This window comes from Ostrea edulis, chromosome 5, assembly GCF_947568905.1.
Source record: "Ostrea edulis chromosome 5, xbOstEdul1.1, whole genome shotgun sequence".
Taxonomy (NCBI): Eukaryota; Metazoa; Mollusca; class Bivalvia; order Ostreida; family Ostreidae; genus Ostrea; species Ostrea edulis.
In genome coordinates, this window is record NC_079168.1 from 47216651 (window position 1) to 47232932 (window position 16282).

The window sequence follows — 16282 nt, forward strand, 5'->3', positions numbered from 1 at the left end:
GTAACTCTACCTCCGATAACAGGAGAGTAGCTTATAAAATGTCAACAAACGCACATGTCATTTTCGTGAAAAGACCAGGTACGTATGTTTTACGGGTTGCTGTTGTTATGTGACATTTCAAACATGATTTTCAGACGAAGTGAGGAAATAGTTGTATTTGTTTACCAGTATTTAACTTTAAGTCATGCACATTTTATGAAGATGAACTTTGAACTTAACGCGTTATGGTATTCAATGCATAGCGTTCATAATATTCATATCTAATAAATGGATGTTGGGGTTTTTGTTATCATGGTATCATTTTGAAGGGTTCATCAACTAATAATAATCCACCATAGGAACAAAATTTGGGATTACTGCTTGATTTAGTTCACCTAGAATTCTACATTGAAGTCCATGAAAGCATGTTTTATCAAAATATTTAAAAGAAATTATATTTTCATTAAAAAAAACTCTTGGTAAAATGTTAAATACACTTTCTCTTTATGCATATATGAAAAAATTATTTACTGCACACATTTTTAGAAAATTAGATTTTTCTAAGTTTTATGAAGGGCAGATAACTCTTCAAAAATGTCTCAAGTGCAAAAAAGGTCAGCTTCTACCATTTGCCAGTCATGTGAATTTGATCCATTTAATTTTTATCGTTATTTAACGATAAACATTTCTTTTAATTTAAATCATTCAAAATTGTTTGTTCCTTTCGTTATACATTGAATACCTTAAACTGAAAGGCCCAAGCGAATAAAATTATTTGTCATTCATTTTCGGATCATTTATATTAATTTTTAGCTCACCTGGAGTGAGAGCTAATGTGAGTTTTTCTGATCATCTGTAAATTCTTCAAATTTTCGATTCCTTCTCAATTAAAGCCATGCACCTGCACCAATAAGCATCCCTGGGTATAAAGAAATGTAGCAGTCAGCCGGGTTGGATCGCTGGTGACCAGTTAGCTTAGAGCACCTGACTAGAGATTCAGGGAGCCCAGGTTCAAATCCCAGACTCATCCGTTGCATTTCCTCCCTTCCTCTTACATTTGGTGTCATTGACCTCCCTTCAGATTTGCAGGTGAAATCCTGCCAGGGGCAAAAAATTAATCTGGGTTGTGTGTCTTTGAGGGCAGACATTTAAGGAGGGAGGAATGTAGCGGTCAGCCGCGTTCAATAGCTGGTGGCCAGTTAGCTCAGTTTTTGTTGATTTTAAGGAGTTAATTGGAAAAATAAGATACTAGTAATTATAGTGTATCATTAATTTACATTGACAGTAAACTGCACTTGCGAGAGTGCTTCTGTTCCTTATACAAAGTGTGGTTTTATTTCATGAATTAATGATTTATGTTCATTTGAGAGTAACAAATAAGAACATAATTTAAAAAATCCTGATATCAAGAAGCATTCAACTAGAAAATAGCTGAAATTTATGAAAGCTTCCTTTTATATTAATGAAGAGTCAAGCTTTTTTTTTAACCCCAGTGGCTCATTGGTTATAGCATTTGCTTCTTGACCAGAAGGTTGTGAGTTTGAACCCTGTTCATAGCTTCGCCGCATCAAACCCAAGACGTACAGATAGTTTAAAGAAGTGAGTCACAGATGTTTGGGATGAGGCCTTAAAATCTGAGGTCTGATAACGTCAACCCTCACTGTCAGAGTGCCATACATTAGATCTAATATTTGTGACACTTCACCTATAGTTGCATGTTGAATTTGTTTCAAATTTTGAGTGAAAAATTCTTAATATTAATTAAGCAAACAAAAAAGCCCTGGAGCCATGGTGAGGTTGATATAAAGGGTTTCAAAGTTTCACATACCTGCCTGCAGATTCAATATTGACATCTGGGCTGAGAGTGGGGTCACAACAGCATTGTCAGCAGGTGTTTACATTTTATTGTAAAACTGTATGTGACTCCATCTCAACAGATGCAAAGTAATGTAATCACCATATCATTTGGTCACTGTGCACTGCTGGCAACATAAAAAAATGTATACATGCATGATTTTTAGTATAAGGTTACAGTGTTGATAAAGAGGTGACAAATTCATGACAGGTTCCTGTGATGTTTTATGCCAGACTTCAAATAGATATTACTACCATGGGTTTTTACCACTTGAGGTCTCAAAACTACATATAGAGTTATATTGAAACTTACATTATTATGTCTTCCCTTCCCAGAAGGGAGACTTTTAGTGTGAATTCTTCTTCTTCTCATACATTTTTGTTGTCCAGGCCATAACTTTTTTGTCTTTTGACATTGGCCTTTGATATTTGGTGTGTGGGTATACCATGATAAGACAGTGTGTCACGTGCCATTTTTGATGAACTTTGACTTTTTATGTAATGCCCAAATAGAATTATTTGGACATCTTTGTTGTTCAGACCATAACGTTTTTGTCTTTTGACATTGGCCTTTGATATTTGGTATGTAGGTATACCATGATACGACAGTGTGCCACGTGCCATTTTGATGACCTTTGGCCTTGACCTTTTATAAAAAGGTCAAATAATAGAATTTTATGGAATTTTTGTTGTCCGGACAATAACTTTTTTGTCTTTTGACATAGGCTACGTGGGTATACCATGAAAAGACAGTGTGTCATATACAAAATTTTGCTGTCCTTTGACCTTGACCTTTTATGTAAAAGTCAAATAATAGAATTTTTGGAGCATTTGTTTTTGGTCCGGACCATAATTTTAAAAAATCTTTTGACATAGGCCTTTGATATTTGGTATGTTGGCAAGTTTGATTTAATTACTATCATATATTTACAACACTGTTCCTTGTTTGAAGCTCATATGCATATAGGCAAATGTTATGTACTGTAAATCTTAATTTTCCACTTTAAAGGTGATCCCTAAAAATGTTTTAAAAACTATGGAAAATGGAAGAGGAGACATCAATTTTAGTGTACTAAAACAATTCTTACCAGTTTAATGTCTTGAATGATTTTTTTCCCAAGGTGTTGATGGAGCACCAGCAGATGACAACTTTGGATTTGAAGAATGTCCATTTCCTCCTGACCCAGAGCCAGGAGAGATCCTCATTAAAACCCTGTACTTATCCGTAGACCCTGCTCTGGTAATTATGATACCATGAACTAATTTGCTCCCTGATCCAAGGAAAACTAGAACTGTCCTTTTGGGACTAATACCCCCCATGGGGCACACTACATAATGGATAAAACAGACTTCCTCAGATCAAACCAGAAGTTATCTTATCCAATTGTCATCTATTTTTTTTTTTAATTATTTTTTTTATTGAAGATGTTGCTTTTAAAAAAAGTCAATGAATCAATGAAATAACACCCCCCCCCCCCCCCAAAAAAACCCCCCAGAAAATGGATAAATAGAAAATGGAAATATTCATACATTCACTATAAATCAAAATGTAAGGTACATAAATGTTATTTTACGTTAACAAAAATGTATGTAAAAGGTCTTGATTCAAACCTTTTCATTTGTTTTTGAAATATTCTCCAGACAAAGAGACCCCCCCCCCTTTTAAACATAATAGAAATTAGCATTACTTTCTAATACTTTAAATATTCTAATTTGAAATAAGAATTGCATAACTTCAGTCTAAGAACAATGTATTTACAACATTTAAATCAAATCTCGTCATGAATTTTTAAGTTTAAAAATGACTAAGTCCATAAGTAGAAAAAAGCACCTGTAAATTGAAAAAAATGAATATGAAAATATCAGGTGCACATCTTCATATGGTGAGTAATGAGTGTAAAAATTTTCAGAAAAATCAATGCACTAGTTTCTTAGAACATGCACGGACAAAATCATGTCTACAGACAGACGGACATGCTGATTCCAATATACCCCTCTAAACTTGATTTGTGGGGAGTATAATAATTCCTGATGATACATTTCCACCTGTACAGCAGTTGTATTGGTATTTATATCACAAGGACTGGTACATACAAAACAATGTAATAATTGTTTATATATTATCATATACCTGTGGTTGATTTTTTTTTTTGTGAATAGAAAGATAACATCAGCTGTGGGTTTTGGAAAATGCTGTTTATTAAGTTTCCTAAATGGGGGTATAATTCAAATCAGTTATTTTTGTGGCATCTAACTCATGTTGGAATGCATTAAAACAAACCTTGTTTAATTATAAACATAATACATCCTAGCACTAAACAGAGTGACAGGAACCTAGCATATAACCTTTACATGTACAAGTCTGTACTGCACTTTGTAATTGACATTTATTTTTATAAAAGTTGCTCTTATTTTCAGAGATGCAGAATGAATGAGAAGACCGGGGCCGATTATCTGACCCCCTGGAAGATCGGTGAAGAAGCAGGAGGATTCGGGGGATTGGGACAAGTCATTAAGAGTGCTGACCCAGAGTTTTCCCCAGGGGACATTTTGGAGAGTCAGTTTGGATGGCCCTGGGTTGCCTACTTTAAACAAAGGCAGAATAAACAAACCCCACTTAGGAAGGTTTGTACTCAGAATGAAATCTTAGTTTAATGGGTAGACAATCCTTAGAATTCATATTACATTGACTCCAAAAATACTCCAGCACCAGATTAACATAAATTCAAATAATTGAAGATATCTTTAGTTATTTGAAGATATTATCAATTAATTTGATGTGTGCAACAGTTCAATTAAAGATGTCTTCAAATAATTAATGATATCTCCAATTCTGAATTATTTGCATGTATTAATTGATTTGGATATAGCATTAATGATTCTCCTGAATTGAATTGTTGCTCTCTTCATTTGAATTAATGATAGCATTAATTCAATTGATGTGTGCAATAATTCTTTTAGAGAGAGCAACTATATGATTAGAGATATCTTCAATTCAACATATCCACAAAATTGAAATAATGATCTTTTTAATTTGAATTGTTGCTCACTTTAAAAGAATTGATGTGCACATTAATTCCACATACAAAAGCATTGTAAATAATCAAAGATATCGTAATCAATTGAATGAAGGAGATCATCAAATCTCTAAATGCAATTTTGTGAGCAATAATTCCACCACATTATTGAATTGAAGAGAGCAATAATTGAATTGAAGCATGCCTCCAATCAATTATTGCTCTCATCAATTGAATTAATGTGTGCATCTAATTAATTATTTATTTCATTCATTGAATTAATGCACTCATCAATTCAATTATTGTGCACAATAATTGAATTCATGATCATATCTTCAAAGAATTAAAGATATATTCAATTATTTTAGTTTATGTTAATTTGGTGCACCATAATAAATTTCAAAGTGTTTTTCCACAATATCACCTCTATAAAGGTAGAAATGAATTCTGTAGTGACATGCACTAGTGATATTAATTGACAAGAAAAATTAGGTGTAATAAAAATACACAGGTGGCAAAATTAGGTGATCTGTCTGAAACTGTAAGACTGCTGGTTGGAATCCAAGTGTGAGTACTTGATGTTTCGCAGTGTATCCTTGGACATCATCGTCACAAACCACGCCAGACCTATTGTCTCTGTTCACACTACGTCAATGTAGGTACTCCTGGACTCGGTAAGCATAGCTAGAGACGATGCCTCGGCCATATGGGAATTTATTTATAATAAGTAGTCTCAGTTTATACTGTTATAAATGGTATCAACTTTAACAGAGGGGTAAATTAAACTGCGATGGACTATGGTGTCCTATCCAGGGAGTCATAGAAACCGTGAATAAGCATGGGCCTCAGATTTGAGAAGAAATTGACTTTGTATATACATGTTTAATCATTACCTACAGTTCGTATTTGTTAACTGCACAGCAAGCAATATTTTAGAAAAGTCATTTTGACGCACATTTTTCAGCTAGATACAGCTTTACTTGGAGGAAATCTTACTTTACCACTCACAGTCCTCGGCATGATTGGGTTGACATCATATCTTGGAGTTAAAGAAAAGGGTGGAATAAAGTTGGGCCACAACCAGGCTATGGTAGTTAGTGGTGCAGCTGGTGCATGTGGTTCCATCGCTGGGCAGGTACTATGTGGTTTTTGCATCTGTATTAACTTAAACTGTAGTAAGCATTGTAAGCCAGCTATCTCATGTGATCACAATCCTTTATGAATTTAAGGTAAAATTCTATTAGTGAATATTTGCATCTTTCATAATTCTTTTTATGTTAGGTAGCAAATGTGAATATAAGTTTTTACAAGAAGTTCATACAAGTACTTTTACCATAAAATTTTGCAACCCTTGAGAATTGCATAAGATACAAAGGAAAGATCACAATTTATTTGCTAGGATTTTTTTTACTGCTTAAATTATAGTATGTCAAAATCTCTAAAACATTAAAAATGTAGACCTTTTAAAATTTTTGTTTCGATCGTGTGTGTTTAAATGCATGATCTTTCTTTGAATACTCTTTTTGACTTTAGCTAGGAAGACTGGAAGGTTGCACCACAGTGGTTGGTATATGTGGCTCAGTGGAAAAGTGTAAAGTCTTGACAGAGGAGCTGGGATTTGATGCCGCCATAAACTACAAGACTGAGGATGTCAAAGAGAAGTTGGCAGAACTCTGTCCATGTGGAGTAGATGTTTATTTTGATAATGTAGGAGGGGAGATTAGCAACACTGTAATCAATCAGGTGATTAAAGAAGCTTCAGTATATTTAAATGAATACTATACATTTGTTACCCAAGTCCCACTGTCATGTCAGTCTGAAATGAATCTGTAAAAAAAAATCTTTTTATTTACTTCCTGGATGTTTATCAGGCAGGTAATGTGCAAATTGTAAAAATTGAGATATTTTTCATGTGCTGTAATATTCATGTCACCTTGGTAACTTACCTGGAAAAGAGTTGAGGTACGAGCATAGGCTAAGTCATTCGTACAGGTGTAATGATAATCTATTTAAACATGTATATCAGGACATTTTGTACACAAACTGTGTAACTTTGTACACCATTGAGCTTTGCATTGGAAACAATTTGAAAAAGTTGTTACATGATACTCAGTTGACCTTTAAGAATTTCAAATATAATACTACAAAGTGTTTAGAAATACCCTCTCTGTTCTACGGGTAATGTCCACACTTGTGCGCCCCCTTCCAGGTATCTGCCTAGCTGCATGCATGGCAGATCTCACCTCAGATCTCCAGTCTTTCCGATCTTGAGGTTCGGCAGTAGAGAGCTTCCATTCTCTACGATCTTTCTTCGTCAGCTCTCTCCAAGATAGGACTGTGGTCTTTTTCACATTCTGTAGGACTGTATTCCTCTCTCCCCTCCTCAAGTAAACACGATCAATAGGTATATTATTTTTAAATAATGAACATATTTATTTTCAGATGAACAAGGACTCGAATGTGATACTGTGTGGACAGATAGCAGTATATAACCAGGATTTACCTTATCCCCCTCCCATACCAGAGAGCATCGAATCCAGGCTGAAAGAGCTTAATATCAGCAGGTCTGTTTCAGTCTGCTAAATGTTACATCAAGGGTTCAATGGTGACACTTTTATTTGGTGTTAGCATATACCGTATAATTTTTAGCGAGACGCAAATTTAGCAATTTTTTCATAAAAGTGGGTACATATATTTAGCGAGAGCTAATTTTAGTGACTTTAGTATTTCAGGAAAGATAACTATTACCTCCGATATGTAATAAATTGTGAACGATATTCAAATTTAGCGATCTCATCACTCTCGCTTATAATGCCAAGATTAAATCCGCGCTAAAGATTATGCTTACGTGGTATATATAAATTTTTCTTTCATTTTATTTTCATCTCATTTCATTTATTTATTTTTATTACCGCTTAACAACATCAACAAGGGCTTTTACTTGTAGGGGTAGTCTACTTGTAGGTCTAAGCACTCCTACAACAAGAACCTTGGTTAACTTCCCTACATTCAAGAGTTATGTACCTTAGTGCAAAGTCAAACGTATTGTACGCGCATTTACTTTAGCGGGATTCATATTTTGGCACCTTTGCTGGAGTTTTATGTGTGCTAGTTTATTATCAGTTCAGAAATGTAAAGTTGTCTAGAAATAAATATTTATTATTGCTCCAAATCATTCCTTGACCTACAATAATTACACTCCGTTTTGAAAACACCAATATTTTGCAAGTTTAAATGCTATATCTCATCATGGCTGGTGTACAAAGTGCTTGTGTAAACAATTATACCTTTTCATAGTGTAATCAACACCAGTATTTCAATTCACCGTGGTCTTTTTTACATACTGTAGGACTAGGTTCCTAGTGCTGAATTATGTGGAGAAATTTGAGGAATCCTTGAAGAAACTAGCTGAATTAGTTTTATCTGGAAAACTGAAGGTATTTATCAAGATTTGTAAACCTCAACAATAACAGTTTATAGTAAACATTTCATAAACAATCAAAACAACCTGAAGTGTTATTTAGGCAATGGTCACTGTGCATACTTTGATAGGTAAGGGAGACAACCATGGAGGGATTAGAAAATACAGGAAAAGCCTTTGTTTCTATGATGAATGGAGGAAATATTGGTAAACAACTAGTCCATGTAGCTGACCCCTGACAGCTTAATGGTGAAGCTGATGACATAGTCTACATAAAGTGATGGAATAGTCTGCAGAATTAAACATGTGAATCCAAGGATGGGTACATATAGTGTGTACGTACCAAGGAATCAATGTGATGGAAGTGATAAGATTATAATTGATATCTCGTGCAGGAATTAGAAATATCACAGAATATACTGTATATGCTTAATGAACTTCAAGTAAAAGCATGAAATAGTGTAATAGGTAAATAAAATTTTAAATATCTTTTTAATATTTTCTCCATTTGTCATTTGTGGTACCATTCGCCACAGACTACTGACACTGTATCGATCGAGATCTGTAGGGAACACATCTCCTGACACTATTCACCAAGATCTGTAGGGAACATGTCTGCCGACACTGTATTCACCGAGATCTGTAGGGAACATGTCTGCCGTCACTGTATTCACTAAGATCTGTAGAGAACATGTCTGCTAACACTGTATTCATAGAGATCTGTAGAGAACATGTCTGCTAACACTGTATTCATAGAGATCTGTAGAGAACATGTCTGCCGACACTGTATTCACTAAGATCTGTAGGGAACATGTCTGCAAACACTGTATTCACTAAGATCTGTAGGGAACATGTCTGCTAACACTGTATTCATAGAGATCTGTAGAGAACATGTCTGCTGACACTGTATTCACTAAGATCTGTAGGGAACATGTCTGCTAACACTGTATTCATAGAGATCTGTAGAGAACACATCTTCTGACACTGTATTCACCAAGATCTGTAGGGAACATGTCTGCCGACACTCTATTCACCGAGATCTGTAGGGAACATGTCTGCTGACACTGTATTCACCAAGATCTGTAGAGAACATGTCTGCCGACACTCTATTCACCGAGATCTGTAGGGAACATGTCTGCCGACACTGTATTCACCAAGATCTGTAGGGAACATGTCTGCTAACACTGTATTCATAGAGATCTGTAGAGAACATGTCTGCTAACACTGTATTCATAGAGATCTGTAGGGAACACATCTTCTGACACTGTATTCACCAAGATCTGTAGGGAACATGTCTGCCGATACTCTCTTCACCGAGATCTGTAGGGAACATGTCTGCCAACACTCTATTCACCGAGATCTGTAGGGAACACATCTCCTGACACTATTCACCGAGATCTGTAGGGAACATGTCTGCCGACACTCTATTCACCGAGATCTGTAGGGAACATGTCTGCCGACACTCTATTCACCGAGATCTGTAGGGAACACATCTGCTGACACTGTATTCACCAAGATCTGTAGAGAACATGTCTGCCGACACTCTATTCACCGAGATCTGTAGGGAACATGTCTGCCGACACTGTATTCACCAAGATCTGTAGGGAACATGTCTGCTAACACTGTATTCATAGAGATCTGTAGAGAACATGTCTGCTAACACTGTATTCATAGAGATCTGTAGGGAACACATCTTCTGACACTGTATTCACCAAGATCTGTAGGGAACATGTCTGCCGATACTCTATTCACCGAGATCTGTAGGGAACATGTCTGCCAACACTCTATTCACCGAGATCTGTAGGGAACACATCTCCTGACACTATTCACCGAGATCTGTAGGGAACATGTCTGCCGACACTCTATTCACCGAGATCTGTAGGGAACATGTCTGCCGACACTCTATTCACCGAGATCTGTAGGGAACATGTCTGCCAACACTCTATTCACCGAGATCTGTAGAGAACATGTCTGCTGACACTCTATTCACCGAGATCTGTAGGGAACACATCTCCTGACACTATTCACCGAGATCTGTAGAGAACATGTCTGCTAACACTATTCACCGAGATCTGTAGAGAACATGTCTGCTAACACTATTCACCGAGATCTGTAGAGAACATGTCTGCACCAGAAAACTTGATCCCAGTACATGCATGTCGAATAATTTTATCTGTAGTCATAGTAATGACATATATTCTGTAGTGTGTAATGCATTTGGACTATGAATTACTGTTTACCTGATCAACATGCAGGGCTCATGGTGGGCGTGACCTGTCAGCAGGGGATGCTTATTCCTTCTAGACACTTGTTCCAACCTCTGGGGTGTCCAGAGGTCAGTGTTTGTCCTACTCTTGGTCTTGTATTCTTTATAGGAGTTATGAGATTAATCACTGTTTATACCAATCAGATGGATGGAAGAGCTGGATAGATGGATGGGCAGACAGATTTTATCAATTACTTAATGCTAAATGAGAGGACTGAAATCTATATACTAGTAGATGAGCTACACTTATACGACTATATGTATATCAAAATAGTAGGTTAATGTCAATATCTGCAACTCCTTCAGATACCGTTACATGTCAATATGTGTGAACCTGTGTCAGGATTAGGACGCATTATTTGAGAAGAAAATGATTGTTTCAACAACCACAATGACCATTCCTTTTAAGATGTTTCAACAACCACAATGACCAATCCTTTTAAGATGTTTCAACAACCCCAATGGCCATTCCTTTTAAGATGTTTCAACGACCACAATGACCATTCTTTTTAAGATATTTCAACAACCCCAATGACCATTCCTTTTAAGATATGACCTTGGAGTGAGATCTTGACATTTCATCTACAAGAAGCAACCTTTGTGTAATATATGCCATCATTCCATAGTTTCTCACATATGAATGGAACCAAGACAAATTATTCACTGACCTCTGTCGTCCATGAAATATGTGTGCTGAAGGCCACATTACACCTTAAAAAATGATTTTACTCAAAGTCCCTTTGTTTTGGACGGGAAAAAATCTTCCATGGCCATGACCTTGGTATAAGATATGGCCATTAATCAGATCATGACATATTATCTTTAAAAGATTTTAAGTCAGACACAATAATGAATGGAGGAGTGAGCGGGTATGGGAAGTATCACATGCCCGATATTTCTAAGACAGGGTATAACAAAGAGCAGTATAGTTTGTGGCTCTCCACTCCCATATATGCCTTGATTATAAACATCTAAAGAGAACTGCACTATTGTTTAAGTAGGAGCTATAGATTAACCATTTTTATAATACTGGCTCAAAATGTATATCGCAATATAAGCTTTGTAAGATTTTTATTTATACAATTCAAATTTGTAATCCCACAAAGTTACAAAATTTGCACCTCATTATCGTCATGAATATCCGGCTAGGCTAAACAATACAAGGTAACAAGAACAAGCAACAGATGTACGGAAATTAAAAGTTCAATAATATAAAAATTCTTCCCAAATATATAGAACAGCTTACCACTACAATGTATTTTCAATATCTTTTAACTCTTTGTACACTCTAAACAAAACTAAATACAGAGTCATTCAGGGTGTACTGTAACATGAAGTCAATATGTTACTTTCACCTAGTGTAATAAAAAAACTATTAAGTTGTCTATAATTTTACCTTGCACCAACCATTGTTCCAATTAACGAGATTTACAGGTTGAGCAATGCTCAAGTTATTCTGTCATATGTAATATATATATGAATTGTCTGTGAATTTGTAATGTAATGCATTAATAGTAAAGTGCTCTAACCACTGAGCTATTCGGGCCAATATCCACAGTCCACATAACCCAAAATACTACATCTCTCCTTCCTGAAATTGTCTTTGCCCTCGAAGACATAATCAAGATCAAGTGCCCCTGGCAGGACCTTCACCAGCAAGTCCAATGGGCGACAGACTTGCCTATGCAATACACACACACACACACATATATATATACACACATGTATATTATATCTCAGACATTGATATCTCAAATACCATGGATATGTCAAAGCGAGTTGGAAGTCCCAACTACATTTTCTTTATGTATTTTAATCTCAGTATTTCAAGTTTTCCCCTCAGCCCCATCGAGTTTAAGACGATTAGACAGTGTGCGTGTGTGTGTATCTATATGAAATAGGAAGAAAAAATTTAGGGTTGGACTGGGAATCGAGCTCTGAATTACTAGTCAGGTCCTCGAACTACTATTACTAGTCAGGTGCTCTAACTACTGAGCAATCCATGGTCCATATAGCCCCAAATACATGTACTACACAGGCAACCACACTATCATTTTTTCCCTTGGCCTTTGCTCTAGTGACCTGAATATCTGTAGACATTTTCCTCTGACCATTATCTACTTAATTACCATTTTCACTAGCCTGTAGGTTTTGACATGCTACAAGCTCTTCACAAATCCTTGGCCCATTATGGTATGGTTGGGATTGTTTATTTCACCATATCTTTTTATACTTATGAAGAAAAGAATATTTAGTGCAAGGGATAGTTGCTGCATGGTTTATCATTCAGAATATTGTTTACAGAGCTTATTAATTGTAGGGAATATAGTCAAGGAGCATTTTGTACATACATGTAGATCGTCAATGACATCTGCTTTGTAATGGTTTTTTTAAAAATCCCAATGGGCTAAGGATTTGTATAGAGTTTAGTGCATTAAAAACTCCTGGCTAGCAAAGATGAATACATGTAATTAATGAATATTTTGTCTGTTAGTTCAAAAATACCCATCATCTTGCCTTTGGACATCAAAATCTATAGATATAGACCTTTGGAAATGAAAATCTAAAAGAATCTCCCACACATTATCAAATTATATACTGAACATGAACTCTAGTTAATTAAATATCACAAAATAGTGAAAGACAGACTGTACAGTGATTCGGCCAAGAAATATGTTTGTTCCCTGTTACTATGGCAAAAAAATCAAGGTGGATATTATTTTATCATTATTTTTCTAGGGGGTTGGTTTACACAACTTCAAGAAATGGACCTAAACTAAGAACTAAATAACAAGAGTTGATCATGCATAAAGTATGGGTCACAGTGTCAGACCTAAAAGTTAAGAAATCAGACCCTGCACCCAGGTGTAGTATCCTTACAGTGGTAGAGCATTTGCTTCATAATCGGGAGGTTGTGAGTCAAGACCCTGCATCAAAGTGAAGATATAAACACACGTAGTGATTTATCCTTCTTCAATTACTCTACATTTAGAAGTGAAAATCATGGGTCTTTCAGACATGACCTTAAAATGACCATAATTATCCAAGAAAGTACTCAAGTTACTAAATGATGTAATCACAGAGTTCTTACTGTGATGACTGCCTTTGAATGTTAATCACAGTAACCAGGCTAGCTCCCATGCCGCTGGAACCTGCCATTTTGTTTATTTATAAGCTAACCCTGATCAGAATTAAAACAAATTCTAATCTAGAAATTATTTTTTCCCCGGAAATTTGGTTAGAAAAAATTCAGATTGGCAGCCTTGAGGTCGAGTAACAGGAAACAAACATATATTTTGGCCTTACTGTAACAACTATGCTTGGCCCCTAATAATAGCCATCAATACAACAAAATACTGATTATAACAGGAATCCTGTATAGAAGTACATGTAGTTAAAATTATTATTTACTTTATTAATAATTCAAATGTCTGTATATAACCCTGGGAAGACATGATGTCTGCATAGCATAATTTTAGAGAACAATAGTCCAGTGTAATAATAATCAATATTAAACTGTTAAGTGTTTATAAACATGTATGAATGACACTTCATAACAAACACAAATCAGTGGAATATACAATGCTGAACATAACATGATGACCTACTTTTAACAACATTTACTTTCTGTTACATGAAGAGTCAAAGGAATTTGATAAAATACAGTTGTAGCCAATCAAAACAAGATGCACAAAATTGGATAAAAGTTAAAAATAACATTTTCTTTAAACAGAAGAATACCCAAATTCCAGTACAGTAACTGCAACAATTGTACACCATTTAAAACATTCATTTTTCCACACAAACATGCATATCACATGAAAGACTTTTGGATTTCATTTTTCCATGAAGTTCTATTTAAACCTTTGTGTCCTTTATAATGCCATACTCATCAGCCCTGTCCAGTATGGAACAAAATAATGGAGATTCAATCTGTAAAAAATACATGTAAAACAGAATGTGATTTTGAATCCACAATGTCAATTATTTTGTTTTGAAATGCAGTTGATACACAGGGGATATTTCCATGAAAAATTCCTTCACATGAATATAGTTGTTAGAATACAATATAATTTTCTTCAAAGAGAAAAATGTTAACTGTATGGTCAACAGAAAATAATGATCATATATGTTCAGTTTCTTTGAAGGAGACAAAAACCTTGTGCTACTTGTAACTTGCTCTGAATAAATGAAATGTAGTCTTACTTACCCCCATTATATATTCACAAGTCTTTGGTTCTATGAGGTAAATGGAGACTGAATGTGGTGCTAAAGTTTTTTCTACACATCTGTAAAAGAAAGTACATCTCAAGAATCATCATCTGGTCATCTCAAAAATAGCTGCTAGAACTTGTCAGTATATATACATTGCAAATTTATGTTTTGAAAAATATATGATTATGATGTTTTTTGCTTTTATTTCAGAAATGCTCTTAAGAAAGTTACAAAAAAATATACAAACTTCAATCTAACTTCAGCTAATCTTCTTTTTCCTGTGACTTCACATTCATCTCCATCAGTGAACAGTAAGGATAATGACCTGTCATTGGCCAAAATGAAAACAAGGTCAAAATCACAGAGAATCCAAAATGCACCCAGCTTAGTATTTGGAATTATCTTGAATATCAATGAAGTTTTAGGGTCAATTGATTTGAACCAAATTTTTCTTATTTGCCAGCCAATCATATGATTTTAACACATTTTTAATCACTCTTACTTTCTTTTGCCCTTGTCTTTTGGCATTTTTGAGGGATTTTTAGACACCCATTGTAAGTGTTTCAGTTCGTTCCACTGTCCAAGGTAGATAACTGTCCTCCCTTCTGGATCCTGTTTGATTTATAGATACAATTAATTCATGTGCAAACATCAAAGAGAGTACCAAATACAAATTAACATACAACCAATTACAATCACGTCAATGATCATTCTGCGAGTAAGATGTAAACTATAATCTTGTCTTAGTACATATGTATTATAAACATTTTAGTTCATTAGCCTTACATCATGAAACTGCCTTGCATACTTTCCAAAACAGAACTCGTGTTTCCACCAACCAGTTCCCTGAAATATAATAGAAAACTGATGACCCGGTGTATTTTACCTGGCGTTTTTGGCCTTGTCTTCTCTGGATAAATTAATCAAAACGAGGGAAACATTAAACAATAAATAGAATTCCAGACACACAAGGCTAAAGTGAATGTTCAAAGGGGTGAACTTGTGTTTCAACTCAACAGGGGTAATATAGCAATTAGATAAAAATGTCAGTATATAATATGTAGCAGATACACATGTAACTGCACAATTCATACCTCTACTTGCATGGCATTACATTTGCAGAGGATTGGTAACTGGATTTAGATGATGGATTTTAAGGGGAATATTGATTAAGTTGAACAACTGGTAAGTTTTTGTAATGGCAGTTAGCCTTAGCATCTTTTAAATGATTCAGCAATGACTTGCTTCTTGGAGGCTATTTAACATAGAAACTTATATGAACTCAGCAATGGCTTAATTCTTGGAGGCAGTTTGATTTTAAGTAACTTGCTGACCCTCTTAGGAGGCAGTATAACTATCTATAAATTTGGCTGTCTTAACAATGACTTACTCTTTAAGAAGGAACTTATTAAATACTGTGGAATCATTCTAATTCGTGGGGGCCAATGTTTGTGGGTTAGCAAAATTTTGCTGATTCATGGGGACGTAATTTCGTGGGTAAGTGATACAATGTCATTAGGAGAGATAACT

At 35.2% G+C, this 16282-nt stretch overlaps 2 protein-coding genes across 4 annotated transcripts in view; one reads left to right on the forward strand and one right to left on the reverse strand.

Annotated features, from left to right (window-relative positions):
- Window positions 1-12: 12 nt before the first annotated feature.
- On the forward strand, window positions 13-8767 carry LOC125650934 (prostaglandin reductase 2-like). The gene is made up of 8 exons (XM_048879506.2): window positions 13-78; window positions 2955-3073; window positions 4252-4458; window positions 5815-5985; window positions 6384-6593; window positions 7293-7414; window positions 8200-8287; window positions 8403-8767. Exons 1-8 carry the CDS (start codon window positions 39-41, stop codon window positions 8508-8510), a joined length of 1065 nt encoding a protein of 354 aa, XP_048735463.2. The 5' UTR covers window positions 13-38; the 3' UTR covers window positions 8511-8767.
- A 2824-nt stretch (window positions 8768-11591) lies between these two features.
- LOC125650683 (endoplasmic reticulum lectin 1-like) overlaps window positions 11592-16282 on the reverse strand; it is a 15868-nt gene continuing 11177 nt past the window's right edge. For all 3 annotated transcript variants that reach the window (XM_056164617.1, XM_056164618.1, XM_056164619.1), the window contains exons 10-14: window positions 15539-15598; window positions 15255-15364; window positions 15000-15077; window positions 14748-14826; window positions 11592-14470 (exon numbers count right to left, since the gene is read on the reverse strand). In XM_056164617.1, the coding sequence (XP_056020592.1) occupies window positions 14396-14470; window positions 14748-14826; window positions 15000-15077; window positions 15255-15364; window positions 15539-15598 (402 nt within the window). In that variant the 3' untranslated portion in view covers window positions 11592-14395. The remainder of the gene's footprint in view (window positions 14471-14747; window positions 14827-14999; window positions 15078-15254; window positions 15365-15538; window positions 15599-16282) is intronic.